The 14,998-nt window shown below is 48.7% G+C and overlaps 1 protein-coding gene across 2 annotated transcripts in view; it reads left to right on the top strand.

Annotated features, from left to right (window-relative positions):
* hectd1 (HECT domain containing 1) overlaps window positions 1–14,998 on the top strand; it is a 34,442-nt gene that overhangs the window by 17,144 nt on the left and 2,300 nt on the right. For both annotated transcript variants that reach the window (XM_089003589.1, XM_089003590.1), the window contains 13 exons: window positions 3,794–4,564; window positions 4,637–4,858; window positions 4,938–5,071; window positions 5,135–5,291; window positions 7,072–7,142; window positions 7,221–7,372; window positions 7,986–8,040; window positions 11,768–11,990; window positions 13,241–13,451; window positions 13,538–13,739; window positions 13,970–14,107; window positions 14,192–14,646; window positions 14,712–14,870. In XM_089003589.1, the coding sequence (XP_088859715.1) occupies window positions 3,794–4,564; window positions 4,637–4,858; window positions 4,938–5,071; window positions 5,135–5,291; window positions 7,072–7,142; window positions 7,221–7,372; window positions 7,986–8,040; window positions 11,768–11,990; window positions 13,241–13,451; window positions 13,538–13,739; window positions 13,970–14,107; window positions 14,192–14,646; window positions 14,712–14,870 (2,950 nt within the window). The remainder of the gene's footprint in view (window positions 1–3,793; window positions 4,565–4,636; window positions 4,859–4,937; window positions 5,072–5,134; window positions 5,292–7,071; window positions 7,143–7,220; window positions 7,373–7,985; window positions 8,041–11,767; window positions 11,991–13,240; window positions 13,452–13,537; window positions 13,740–13,969; window positions 14,108–14,191; window positions 14,647–14,711; window positions 14,871–14,998) is intronic.

Raw genomic sequence — 14,998 nt, 5'->3', positions numbered from 1 at the left:
CCTGCATACGACCGTTAAAGGCTCCATATCTCAGAAAATTCGAGCATTTGGCAATACCATCTATGACTTCTGCTGCGTGAAGTTTGGCACAGTAACAAACAGGGTCCAGCAAAAAGAACCGAAGAAGTCTCGGCGACAGAAGTTGATAGCCACATTGCGACAGGAGAAGAACAGAGTGCGCAAGCTCTGGAAGAAAGCAGATGAGGCAGACAAAGAGGGTCTGAGCCAACTGTGGAAGGAACCAAAGAAACGTCACAGTGCTCTATGTAAAGCAGAAAGAACCAGCAAGAAGAAGCGGTGTGCACAGGAAGCAAAGCAAGACGTCTTCCGAGATCCCTTTGGATTTGGTAGGAACTTGTTCGAACAGCCCCGCTCAAGAAACCTCCAAATGGGAAAGGAAGACTTGGACAGTCATTTACATCAGACATACTCAGTAGACCCTGGAGAGCTTGGAGATATGGATGAAGTGAAGCCCGCACCAGCACCCAGCACTGTTTTCAGTACAAGAGTACCATCAATGGGAGAAGTAAGGAAAGTGATACAGAAAGCAAGATGCAGATCAGCTCCAGGCCCGAATGGAGTACCATTCGTCCTGTACAAGAAATGCATAAGGACACTGGAGCACTTGCACAGATTGCTGGTTGCTGCGTGGGGGAAGAAATACATAAGCCCAGACTGGCAAATAGCGAATGGCATCTATATACCTAAAGAACAGAATTCGATGTCAATTGGCCAGTTTCGCCCAATATCCCTCCTGAATGTTGAAGGCAAGATCTTCTTCAGCATACTAGCAGATCGAGTCACAAAATACTTGATGACCAACAAGCACATAAACACTGCAGTACATACAGAAAGGAGGGATACCAGGAGTGCCAGGTTGCTTAGAGCATGCATCCATGATCTGGCATGCCACTCAACAGGCTAAGCAACAAAGAACAGATCTGAATGTCATCTGGCTAGACCTTGCTAACGCCTACGGATCTGTGCCACATGCTTGAATCTGGAAGGCACTAGAGCTACACCAAGATGCGATTCACAACCAAATCCTATACGACCAAGTGGATACAACTCAAGGTTGGAATTGCATCTCTCCCATGCTCTTTGTGCACTCTATGGAAGTTCTGCTTCACGCAGCCCAGGCTCAAGCAAGGGCAAGCAGTGATAGTGTACACATGCCATCTCTAAAGGCATTCATGGACGACACGACAATCCTTGCAAAGTCCAATCAGGAGTGTCAAGACATCTTAGATCGACTTGATACCCTGGTTGGATGGTCAAAGATGAAGTTCAAACCTGGTAAATCAAGAAGCCTTTCCATCAGACGTGGAAAACTCATAGATACAACCATGTTCTCAGTGGCAGGCCAGACAATACCAACAGTGTCTGAGCAACCAGTCAAAAACTTGGGCAGGTGGTATGACCACTCAATGACAGACAGCAAACAAATCAAGGCCACGGAAGAAGCAACCACAAAAGACTTGAGCACTATTGACAAAGTGGAATTGCAGGGAAGGTTTAAATTGTGGATTCCTGCTCATTCAAAAACTCATCTGGCCTCTGCTGATCTATGAAGTTGCAGTACAGTAGAAAGAATGGAAAGGAAGATCAACAAGTATACCAGAAAATGGCTAGGGATGCCCCCAGGGCTCACCTCAGTTGCCTTGTACTGCAAGAAAGCTAAACTTAGGTTGCCACTGAAGTCCTTGGTAGAACAATACAAGATCGGCAAGTGCAGACTCCAGATGATGTTGAGCAACTCTGGAGTTTATGCAGTGAAGACCTCCAATGTAACCCTGAGAACTGGGAGAAAATGGAAAGGTGGTGCTGCTGTTGAACAGGCTGAGGCAAGCTTACACTTTAAATAGCTCATGGGTGCTACTCAGACGAGCAAAGAAGGTGTGGCTTACAAGGCAGAGGAAAGGATATGGTGGTCCAAGGCCTCCATTGTCGAAAAGAGGAACCTGGTGCTGTCTGAGATCAGGCAACAAGAAGATGAACTGCGAGTACAGACAGCAGTACAGCAGGGGCAGCAAGGACAGTGGAGCTCGTGGGAAGATGCACTACAACGATCAATAGGATGGTCAGATCTGTGGCATATGTCACCCCTTCGCATCAGCCTACAGGAGCAAACCTGGCCAAGTGGTACCAGTCTGAAGACCCAGCATGTCCTCTCTGTGGATGTACGCAGACTCTGGATCATGTCCTATCAGCATGCAAAGTTGCCCTCGCAAAAGGAAGATATACATGGAGACATAACAATGTACTCAAACAGGAAAACAAAGCTGAGTCAGATCCTAGTAGACCGCTTCGTGAAGGCAGGAACACCTGGCTGTCCAAGAGAGGCAAGACCTCAGTCTCTACCAGGCAGCAGCCTTCTAGACATTACTAATGATTGGGAAGTAGCAACCGATCTGAAAGGACATGGTAAATACCCGGACATGATTAAAAAGACAGGAATGCGACCAGATCTTGTCCTGTCTTCAAAAGAAAGAAAGACCATAATTGCCATTGCCACTGACTGTTCCCGGTGAGTCAAGGATGATGGAGAGCCACGAGTACAAAGTGGCTAAGTATGAAAATATGATTCAAGCAGCTAGGCAGGAAGGATTCACAGCCAGGCTGTTTGCGGTGGAAGTGGGTGCAAGAGGGTTAGTCAGCTCATCGGTATATGGACTGCTCAAGAAATTAGGACTGTAGAAAGCTAGAGCATTGAAAGAACTCGCTGAAACAGCAGTGAAAGCATCTAGCTGGATATGGGCAAAAAGAGCTGACAAAGATTGGACAGCTAGCATAAATATACCTGATAAGCTTATACTATCATAGCCACCGAGTTGCCGGACAAGTAGAGGTGTCGGCTGTGAACCAGGAGACCTGGCTTTATATCCTGACCTAGCCTTAATCTGGAAAGTGGGCTCTTTCCACCTGACCCACCAAGGACGATATGGAAAAACCACCAGGGGGACACCTGGCAGCCTGCTGGGTGTGGCCCGGCCCCCTAAGAGTGTAAGGAAGTTAAGGGCCGAAACACTTGGTTGAAGGGGGTTCTCTTCCTCTGAAGATCTCCTGGTAGTTTATGCTCTAGAATGCTGGAGTACTTAATCTAAAAAAAATCCCAAAGCACATTCATTATCCATAAAATAAGGTATATTTTGTGTTGTTTTACAGTTTATTGAGGAGAAAATTGTTTTATTGGTACCTGGGAACGGATTATTCTCATTTTAATGGTTTCCTATGCGAAATTAATGTTTGGGATACACACTGGTTTTGGTTCCCAGACAGAGTGTCTAAGGCGGAAGTCTGGGAACCAATTAAGTTTGTAAGCTAAGGTATCACTGTATTGAGTTTTAGGACTAAATAAACATTCAATTCAGCGTAAGAAACCTTAGACTATCTTCTTTCATCAGATAGTCAAATAGTTAATTCCTAAGTGATCTGATTTTGGAGTTATCTGAGCATGAAATGGGGGCGGCTGTAGAAAATCCATTTAAATAGCGCTTTAACAACAGCTGAAGCTGGACCAAAGCGCTTACATGGAAAAACGGGGGGAAAAACATTTGTCAAATGTGTTTTTCGGGTCACATCTGCTTTTGCGTCTCGGCGTCCGTCGGCGTCACGCTCCGCTGCCGTTTGTTGACCGTTTGGGCCTATTGTTTGTCTTTTTCTTTCTCTTTGTCTGTCGCGGGCTCTGTCGCGCTCTCGCCGCCCGCCCGCCCGCCCGTCCGTCTGTCTGTCTCTGCCGGCGGGCTCTCTGACGTCCACGCGTTCGTGTCCTCCCATGTGTGTGTCCATCCAGGCTGGATTGATGTAACCTGGGATGCCGGCAACTCAAACTCTTACCGTATGGGCGCCGAAGGGAAGTTTGACCTCAAGCTAGCTCCGGGCTACGACCCCGAGTCGGCTGCCTGGGCGCCGTCACCCAAACCTGTCTCATGCGCTGTTTCAGGCCCCGCCTTTGCCGCGCTGGGACCCTCGCCGACCCCGGCAGCCGGCGCGTGGAGCGGTCTGGTGAAAAATAACTGTCCAGACAAGGGCGGGGCCTCGTCGCCGAGCGGCGCCTCGGGCCGCAAGGGCAGCAACAGCTCCGTGTGCAGCGCCGCGTCGTCCTCGGACGTGAGTCCGAGCTCCTCGCTCGGCGCGGGGACGCGGCCGGCGCCGGCGCGGCAGGAGCCCGTCGTGGTGCTCTCCGCCGAGGGAGGCGGCGGTCCCACCCCCGACGGCGTGGGCGAGGACCCGGCGGCCACGGTGGGCTCGGTCAGCGTGAGCTCGCCCGACGTCAGCCAGGCGGTCTCGGAGTCCCCCGGCAAGGACGCCCCCCCGCCGAGGCCTCTGTGCTCGGCCGGCAACGCCCGTCTGTCGGTCAGCTCGCTGCTAGCGGCCGGCGCGCCCATGAGCTCCAGCGCTAGCGTGCCCAACCTGTCGTCGCGCGAGGCTAGCCTGATGGAGTCCTTCGTGTGTCGCGCGCCCAACATGTCGCGCACCAACGCCACCAACAACATGAACCTGAGCCGCAGCAGCAGCGACAACAACACCAACACGCTGGGCCGCAACGTCCTCACCGCGGCGGGTAAGTCGGCGGAATCGCCTGGCCTGCCTGGCAATTCCACCCCGCCGTCCTCACCGACGCATTTATCGTCAGCCTCGCCGCTGATGGGCGCCCAGAGCTTTCCCAACCTAACCACCACCGGCACCACGTCCACCGTCACCATGTCCACGTCCATCGTCACCAGCGGCAACAACGTCGCCACGGCGACCACCGGCCTGTCGGTGGGACAGATGCTCAGCAACACCTTGACCGCCAGCCTCACGTCCACGTCCAGCGAGAGCGACACGGGCCAGGAGGCCGAATTCTCCCTCTACGGTCGGGACAGAAGCCGCCGCCCCCGCCGCCGCTTACCTTCTTGTCACCGATGACTCATCGGCGCTTTTTTTTTGTGCAGACTTCCTGGACAGCTGCCGCGCTAACACGCTTTTGGCGGAGCTGGAAGACGAGGAGGACCTCCCGGAGCCCGACGACGACGATGACGAGAACGAGGACGACAATCAGGAGGACCAGGAGTACGAGGAGGTCCTGGTACGGAGAACTTAAGACCTAAAGTGCTAGCGTGCGCTCTGCTAACAGCCCCCCCACCTGCAGGAGGAGGAGGAGTACGAGACCAAAGGAGGACGCAGGAGGACCTGGGATGACGACTTTGTCCTCAAGAGGCAGTTTTCCGCTTTGGTTCCCGCCTTTGACCCCCGACCCGGAAGAACCAACGTGCAGCAGACCACCGACCTGGAGATCCCAGCGCCGGGTAAGAAGAGACCAAAGAAGAAAGTCTTTCTACTTCTTTCTTTCCTTCGGTCAGCTTTTATTTTGAAAAACAATAATAATACATTTCATTTATAAGCGCCTTTCAAAACTCAAAACACTTTACAGTCACAGGATATTTTTTCTGTGGGTGAGCAGCAGCACCAATGTTCACTCAACTCGGAAGTAACTCAAATAGATAGCAAAATAGATAGCTAATGAATAGATAATAATAATAATAATACGTTTAATTTCTAAGCGCCTTTCAAAGCTCTCAAGGACTAGCAAATAGATAGCCAATAGCTAGATCAAAGAGTTGCTTGTTCTGTAGCCACAAGTGGACACAAGCCAGTGTCTTATTGTGCCAGTCCCAAGCCCGGATAAATACAGATTAAGAACAAAAAAACTAGAAAGCAAATAATATGAAGGGCTACCTTTCCAGCAGCTCCTGTATTTTGATTTTCTACCTCTTTCTTTCCTTTCCTCTCTCATGACTTTGCTGATGTCTCCACTGCGAGACGAATAAAGGTACATCCAATCCAAACACAAATACCTTTTCCGCCCATTAAAAAAAACAACACGGATGCCTTTTCTGATCCTCTGATTGATCTGAATAGAGGCGCTTATCAATCAAATGTATTATTATTATCATTATTATTAATTGTCATTAAGGATTGGATTAGCCTTGATTACTCTCGCCAATGTACAATTCACAGCAGCAAAGTTCTGAAAGGGATGAAAGTAGAAAAACAAAATACAGGAGCTGCTGTAAAGGCAGCCATGTTGAACTCGAAACAACAAAATAACAAATAATGTAACAACTCAAAAGACACGCAGCCATGAAGCACTTTCTATATCCTCTTTGTTGGATGAAACAGTTCTAGAGGATCAACCTTTTCTCCAGTGGATCAGGGATGTCTCAAATAGATAGACTGCCCGCTAGCTAGCAAGCCACCTAGATATCTAATAGCTAATGATAATCCATTTAATTTATAAGCGCCTTTCAAAACTTTCAAAATCACTTTACAGTCACAGGAGACGTTTTTCAGTGGGTGAGCAGCGGCAGCCACACGCGCCAGCGTTCACTCAACCCAGAAAACCTCAAATAGATAGAAAGCCAGCCAGCCAATAGCTAGCTAATATATAGCTTCCATCTATTTGAGCTATCCAGCTAGCTAATTTTGTACCACTAAAGCTAGGACACAGCTCACTCGCGTTTAGAAATGAAGGGATGCCCATTTCAAGGTAAAATCAGACATTGTCATCAAATGGTGAGTAGTTTTACTTTATTTGAATGTTATTGTGGCGTACATTTCTGGGTTGAGTGAACGCTGGTGCGTCTGGCAGCCGCTGCTCACCCGCAGGAAAACAAAATATTATCCTGTGCTTGGAAAGTGCCCTTGAGAGTTTTGAAAGGCGCTTATATATACAATGATTATTATTATTATTAGCTATCTAGCTAGATAGCTAATAGCTTCTAGCTAGACAGCTCATAGACAGCAAATAGTTAGCAAGGAAGCCAGCTAGATAGCTAATAGCTTCTAGCCAGATAGCTCATAGACAGCAAATAGATAGCCAGCTTTATAGCTAATAGCTTCTAGCTAGATAGCCAGATAGCTCATAGACTGCAAATAGATAGCTAGCTAGGCAGCCAGCTAGATAGCTAATAGCTTCTAGCTATATAGCCAGATAGATCATAGACAGCAAATAGATAGCTAGCTAGGTAGCCAGCTAGATGTAGAAACCAGGCGATTGTGTCTCACGGACTTGGTCGGCGCTTTCAGGAACTCCTCGCTCGGAGGTTACGGAGGAGGTGGAGTGCGCGCCTTCCCCTCACCTGGCCCTCACCCTCAAGGTAACGCTCGCTGGCGGGCCTCCCGGGTAGGTCAAAGGTCGGTGGGTCGGCCCCGCTCAACCTCTCCGCTGACGGCAGGTGGCTGGCTTGGGCACCACGCGGGAGGTGGAACTTCCTCTGTGCAACTACAAGTCCACCATCTTCTTCTACGTGCAACGCCTGCTGCAGCTCTCCTGCAACGGCGCCGTCAAGACGGACAAGCTGCGACGCGTCTGGGAGCCCACCTACACGTGAGCGAGTGGCGCCGCACAAGCTATGTCTGGCTAGCTACCTAGCCATTTGCTATCTATTAGCTATCTAGCAGGCTGGCTGGTTATCTAGTTGGCTATTTTTTGAAAACTTTATTTTTCACTCCAATTTAATGTTTACTGGAAAATATCTAGCTGGCTAGCTACCTAACTAGCTATCTATTTACTATCTATTAGCTATCTAGCTGGCTAGTTTTGTGAACACTTGACACTATTTTTCACTCCAATTTGATGTTTACTGTAAAATATCAAGCTGGCTATCTGGCTAGCTACCTAGCTAGCTTTCTATTTGCTATCTATTCGCTATCTAGTTGGTTGGCTGGTTATCTAGCTGGCTATTTTTTAACACTTTTTTTCACTCCAATGTGTTTACTGTAAAATAATTAGCTGGCAATCTGGCTAGCCTCCTTGCTCTCTATTTGCAATCTATTAGCTATCTTGCTGGCTGGTTGACTTTCTAGCTGGCTATCTAATAGCTAGCTAGAAATGAGCTATTATGAGCTATATTATTAGCTATTATCTAGCTGGCTGCTATTAGCTGGCTATATTATTATTATTATTTCTGCTGACTGTTTTTTTTCCCCCGCCACCACAGGATCATGTACAGAGAGCTGAAGGACGCGGACAAGGACAAAGAACGGGACAAGATGGTAACCGGGTCACACATTGAAAGACAGACGGACAGAGAAACAGACAGACGCCCCCATTCCCCAAAACTAAAGCGCCTGGTTGACGTGAATACGATCCTACCAGCCTCTCAACCAATCGCTCTCACCCGTGTCAATCATAAGAGGACAATTCTCGATTGGCTTTTGAACCGTGTCCCCAAACTGCTGTTTATCTAAAATCTATATAGTTATCTAGCTAGCTAGGTATTAGCTAGATAGCTAGCTTTCAATCTATTGGAGTTACTTCCGGGTTGAGTGAACGCTGGCGCTTGTAGCCGCCGCTGCTCGCCCGTAGGAAAACTTAGTCTGTGACTGTAAAGCGACCTTGAGAGTTTTGAAAGGCACTTAGAAATGAAATGGAGTATTATTATTATTAACAAATGTGTGGTGTGGTTTTCTACAAGTCCACTAGAGGGTAGCGTTAGCCAGGAAAAAAAGGCCTGTCAGAAGGCCTCGGTCTCACCAACTCCAAATCGGATTGGTTCAAACGACACTTATTTGAGGCTCGAGGGCCTGCAGAACTGACGGTGAAGGCGTCCAGGTCAATTTTGGACCCTGCTAACAAACAAATAATGTCTGAAATGTGATTGGCTCACGAGACACACATCTTTATTTAGTGTGAATATTTCTTGAATTTTTTTTTTAATCTAGCTGGCTATCTTGCGCTTAGAAATGAAATGGATTATTATTATTATTTATTATTAGTCCGCCTAGCTAGCTATCTGGCTTGCTATCTATTAGTTATATAGCTGGTTGTCTAACTGGCTATCTATTGGCGATCTATTAGCTAGCTAGCTTTCTATCTATGAAGTTTTGAAAGGCGCTTAGAAATCAAATGTATTATTATTATCATTATTATATTATCATTATTATTATTATTATTATTATTATTATTATTAAAGGACAACCGACGTAATGACTTCTTCTTCTTCTACTGAGCGTATTTTACAAAGATTCCACTGCATATATTTTACATTTTAAGACTCGCGCTGAATATTCGGGAAGTCTTGTTTTCGAGTTGATGACGATGCCTGACGTAACGTCACGGAGGGAACGCCCCTGACCGAGAAAGCGACACACAATGCATTTTGGGTACTTTGTTTGGTCTGAAAACTTCGTGTTGATGCTGAAATTAGAAGGAAAACGACATGAATAACGTGATGGTGAATCGTGTGTTGCACCAAGACAACTACAGTGATACCTCGGTTTTCGACCATAATTCGTTGCAGAAACCTGTTCGAAAACCGATTTGTTCAAAAACTGAAACAGGACTTTCCATGATAATCTTCTTCTTGTTTTCCTTTCGGCTTTTCCCTTGAGGGGTCGCCACAGCGAATCAATGTCCTCAATCTATCCCGGTTTTGTGCATCTTCTTCTCTCACACCATCTATGTGTGAGAGAAGTCCTCCTTGACCACATCCATAAACCTCCTCTTGGGTCTTCCTCTCGGTCTCCTGCCTGGCAGTTCAAGGCTCTGCTACCTTCTCCCCATATAGTGGGTCTCTCTCCTCTGGACATCTGGTCCAAACCATCTCAGTCTGACTTTCTCTCCAAAGCCTCGAATATGAGTTGTCCCTCTAATGTCCTCATTCCTGATCCCATCCAACCTGGTCACTGCCAAAGAAAACCTCAACATCTTCAGCTCTGCTTCCTGTCTTTTCTTCAGTGGCACCGTCTCCAGTCCAAACATCATGGCTGCTCTTACCACGGTTTTATACACTTTTCCTTTCATCCTAGCTGAAAGCCTCCTATCACACATCACACCTGACATTTTTCTCCAGCCGCTCCAGCCTGCCTGGACACGCTTCTTCACCTCTTTTCCACAGTTGAGCCCAAGTACTTCAAATCCTCCACCTTCTTTATCTCTTCTCCCTGTAGCATCACTCTTGCACTTGGATCCCTCTCATTCACACACATCTATTCCGTCTTGCTGCGACTGATCTTCATTCCCCTCCTTTCTGGGGCATATCTCCACAGCTCTAGTTTCTCCGCCACCTGTTCCCCGTTCTCGCTACAGATCAGCACACCTCACAACTGTCTTACAGTCGTGATACATGTCTTGCACCGCTCTAACATACTTTTCCGTCACTCCAGACTTCCTCATGCAATGCCACAGCTCTTCTCTGTCACCCTGTCGTACGCTTTCTCCAGATCTACAAAGACACAATGCAATTCCTTCTGACCTTCTCTGTACTTCTCTATCAGCATTCTTCAAGCAAACACTGCATCTGTCGCACTCTTTTTTTTTTTGACATGAAGCCATACTGCTGCTGACAAATGTTCACTTCTGCTCTTAGTCTTGCTTCAACTACTCTTTCCCAGAGTTTCATTGGATGGCTCATCAACTTTATTAGTACAACTCTGCACATCTCCTTTGTTCTTCAAAATGGGCACAAGTACACTTCATCTCCATTCTTCAGGCATCTGTTGACCATCTAAGATCTTGTTGAATGACCCAGTCAGGAACACCAGCGCCACCTCTCCAAGACACTTACTTAATACCTCGATTGGTAAATTGGTAAACTTTCCATTATAATCAATGTAAAAAAAATTAATCCGTTCTAAGTCCGGACGACAATTGCTTTTTTTAATCTTTATTGAACAATACTAATCTTTCTGCTAACAACGGACGCTACACGAGGAAGTGCCTCATCAAACACGACTGCTTTGTTTATCTTTATTCAACGATACTAAAACGTCTGCTCAGAATGTAATGCTACATGAGGCTAACAGTCCGATTTGCATGGATCTCAACCAGACACGTCTGCTTTTTCGTAAAAAAAAAAAAACTGATGCCATTGTTTTGATTCTCGAGCAAGGCAAGACGTCTTGGCGTGACGTCACGAACCGGGGGGTGGGACCTTCTGAAAATGAAACTTTCTCAGATAATTTTGAAATAGTTTTCGGACACTTGAAGTCATTTTTATTGGTGTTTTTCATTTGACTCAAAATATCAGCCTGCGCGTTTTGGCTATTTTAGATGCTATAAAACGTTTTTCTGATGTCACTTAGGAAACTGTCGGTTGTCCTTTAATGCTTCAATGTGAAAACACAAATGTGGAAGCAGCACAGGAAGTTGACAAGACCATTTGGAATTTGGGACAAAAAGAATTGGTCGACAAAATCTCATGAACATCCGTCTGTGATTCAGATATTTTGAGGCCAGCAGAGAAGGCCCTGACGCTCCGCAGCTGGTTGAACCGTACCTTGCAGCAAATACAAAGTGCATGAAAAATCGGAGTGGCCATCGCCGCCGATTGATTTGGATGTACCTTTATTCGTCTCACAGTGGATAAAATCACACTTCACAGCAGCAAAGTGATGAAAGGAAAGAAAGAAGTAGAAAAACAAAACACAGGAGCTGCTGTAAAGGTAGCCACTCTTGAGGTCAAAACAACAACCAAAAAAAAACTAATATGACAACACAAAGACACATTCATTCTTCAGCACTTGCTGTACCCTCTTTGTGACATGAAGCAGTTGTAGATTAAAGAGGAGAGGATCAAAGCATCCTTTTCATCAGTGGATCAGGGATGTCATGGTGGAATGCGCACGTCTACTACAAGCTAAATGTTGAAAGCAAACACGCAGCTGTAGCACCCATTGACGCTGACGAATTTTTCAAAATAAAAGCTGACAAAAAGATTCCAAAATGGTGGTCACGAAAGTTAGCGCGGCTCTTAACAGGGTGCCTCTCGCCCACTTCCAGGACGTGTGCGAGCACGCCGACGTTGGCCGCAGCGGCAGCCTGAGTCCCTGCGCTTCGCCGAGCGAGCGCGGCGGCGACATCCTGGCCTGCGGCAGGGAAGCGGCGCAGGCCAAGGCGGGCAGCGCCCACAACGCCTGCGGCGTGGAGGACGTCCTGCAGCTGCTGCGCATTCTCTACATCATCGGCGGAGAGGCCGCCTACAACGCGCGTGCCCTGCAAGAAGGTAATAATCACCGGATACGTTTTTCCGTTGGTGAGCAGCGGCAGCCACATGCCTCAGCGTTCACTCAACCCGGAGTAACTCATAGATAGGAAGCTAGCTAGCTAGCTAATAGATAACTAATAGCTAGCTACCTAGATAGCTAATAGATAGCAAATAGATAACACAAGCCACCATTCACTCAACCCCTAGATAGCTAATAGATAGATAGCTAGCTAGATAGCAACATGAGCCAGCATTCACTCAACCCGGAATAACACAAATAGATAGAAAGCTAGCTAGCTAGCTAATAGATAACTAATAGCTAGCTACCTAGATAGCTAATAGATAGCAAATAGATAACACAAGCCATCATTCACTCAACCCGGAATAACTCAAATAGATAGAAAGCTAGCTAGCTAGCTAATAGCTAACTAATAGCTAGCTACCTAGATAGCTAATAGGTAGCAAATGGATAGATAGCTAGCTCCGATAACAACACGAGCCATCATTCACTCAACCCGGAATAACTCAAATAAATAGAAAGTTAGCTAGCTAACTAATAGATAACTAATAGATAGCTAGCTAGCTAGATAGCTAATAGATAGCATCATGAGCCAGCATTTACTCAACCCGGAATAACTCATATAGATAGAAAGCTAGCAAGCTACCTAACTGATAACTAATAGGTAGCTAGCTAGATAGGTAATAGATAGCAACATGAGCCAGCATTTACTCAACCCGGAATAACTCAAATAGATAGAAAGCTAGCTAGCGAGCTAATAGATAACTAATAGCTAGATAGCTAATAGATAGTAACATGAGCCAGCATTCACTCAACCCGGAATAACTCAAATCGATAGAAAGTTAGCTAGCTAGCTAATAGATAACTAATAGCTAGCTATCTAGATAGCTAATAGATAGATGGCTAGATCGCTAATAGATAGCAACACGAGCCAGCGTTCACTCAAGCCGGAATAACTCAAATAAATAGAGTTAGCTAGCTAGCTATCTAGATAGCTAATCTAGATAGCTAATAGATGGCAACATGAGCCAGCATTCACTCAACCCGGAATAGCTCAAATCGATAGAAAGTTAGCTAGCTAGCTAATAGATAACTCATAGGTGATCAGCTACATAACTACTACTACTAACATAGCTAGATAGCAACACGAACCAGCGTTCACTCAAGCCGCAATAACTCAAATCGCTAGAAAGTTAGCTAGCGTAAGCGCCAAGGCGGCCCGTCGACTTCACCAACTTTGCCTGCGCAGACGCCGACGAGCCGCAGTTCAACGCCTCGCCGGCGGAGTTCACCAGCAAGAAGATCACCACCAAGATCCTCCAGCAGATCGAGGAGCCTTTGGCGCTAGCTAGCGGCGCGCTGCCCGACTGGTGCGAGCGCCTGACCTCCAAGTGTCCGTTCCTCATCCCCTTCGAGACCCGACAGCTCTTCTTCACCTGCACCGCCTTCGGGGCCTCCAGGTGAGCGGGCGACGGCGGGCGGGCGACGCCGTCGCAAGTGGGAGGGGCCAAAGTGGCGCAACGTCTTGCGTCCGTGTGCCGCCCAGGGCCATCGTGTGGCTGCAGAACCGCCGCGAGGCCACCATGGAGCGCTCGCGGGCCTCCGGCTCCGTGCGCAGGGACGACCCGGGCGATTTCCGGGTGGGTCGCCTCAAGCACGAACGCGTCAAGGTCCCCCGAGGGGACGCCATGATGGAGTGGGCCCAGACCGTCATGCAGATCCACTCGGACAGGAAGTCCGTGCTGGAGGTGAGCGAGCATGACGCCCGTCCGTGAATGTCGCCGGTGAATGACTCCCCTGATTGACTCCCGTGAATGACACCCACCCGTGAATGTCGCCCGCCCGGAATGACACCCGCCCGTGAATGACGCCCGTGAATGACTCCCCTGAACGACCCCCCCTGACCGGCGGCCCCGAACGACGCCCCTGACTGACGCCCGTGACCGACGCCCGTGAATGACGCCCACTTTCCATCCAGGTGGAGTTCCAGGGTGAGGAGGGCACAGGTCTGGGACCCACCCTGGAGTTTTACGCCTTGGTGGCGGCGGAGTTCCAGACCACCTCTTTAGGAATCTGGTTGTGCGACGACGACTTCCCCGACGACGAGTCCCGACAGGTCGCCGCCGCCACCGCCGCACTCGCGCTTCACGTTGCGATTTCCGCGCCGTCGGGCTGAAGATCCCCCGCGACCCGTCTTCAGGTGGACCTGGGCGGCGGCGCGAAAGCGCCGGGCTACTACGTGCAGCGTTCGTGCGGCCTGTTCCCGGCGCCGTTCCCGCAGGACGGCGAGGAGCTGGAGCGCATCAGCAAGCTGTTCGGCTTCCTGGGCGTCTTCTTGGCCAAGTGCATCCAGGACAACCGGCTGGTGGACTTGCCCATCTCGCGACCGTTCTTCAAGCTGCTCTGCATGGGCGACATCAAGTCCAACATGAGCAAGCTGCTGTACCGCGGCGACCCCGATCGCCCGCCGCCGCCGCCGTCGTCCGACGTCCGCTCTGAGGCGTCCACCGAAGAGAGCCAGGAGACCTTCTCCGTGGGCAGCTTTGACGACGACTCCAAGTCGGAGTTCATCATGGACCCGCCCAAGCCCAAACCGCCCGCCTGGTACCACGGCATCCTCACCTGGGACGACTTCCAGCTGGTCAACCCTCACAGGTGACCCCCCCGCCCACCGCCCGCCTTCAAGGTGATTCCGACGCCAACTTGTCAACCAATCGCAGGGCCGGCTTCCTGAAGGAGGTCAAGGACCTGGCGGTGAAAAGGCGCCAGATCCTGACCAGTAAAGTTCTGTCCGAGGACGAAAAGAACACGCGACTGCAGGACCTGATGCTCCGGAATCCCTTGGGGTCCGGACCCCCGCTCAGCATCGAAGACCTCGGGTAACCCACAAACTTTCTTATTCGTCACATCCGCCTTTGAAATGTCGCCGTAACTCATTGACTGCCAGACACCGATCCAGTGCCAGGGTTTTTGTCATTGTCACTCCAATTCCACACGATACAGGTAA

This window comes from Hippocampus bargibanti, linkage group LG09, assembly GCF_051943395.1.
Source record: "Hippocampus bargibanti isolate YZ-2025 linkage group LG09, ASM5194339v1, whole genome shotgun sequence".
Lineage (NCBI taxonomy): Eukaryota > Metazoa > Chordata > Actinopteri > Syngnathiformes > Syngnathidae > Hippocampus > Hippocampus bargibanti.
This window is presented reverse-complemented; position numbering and strand designations above follow the sequence as displayed.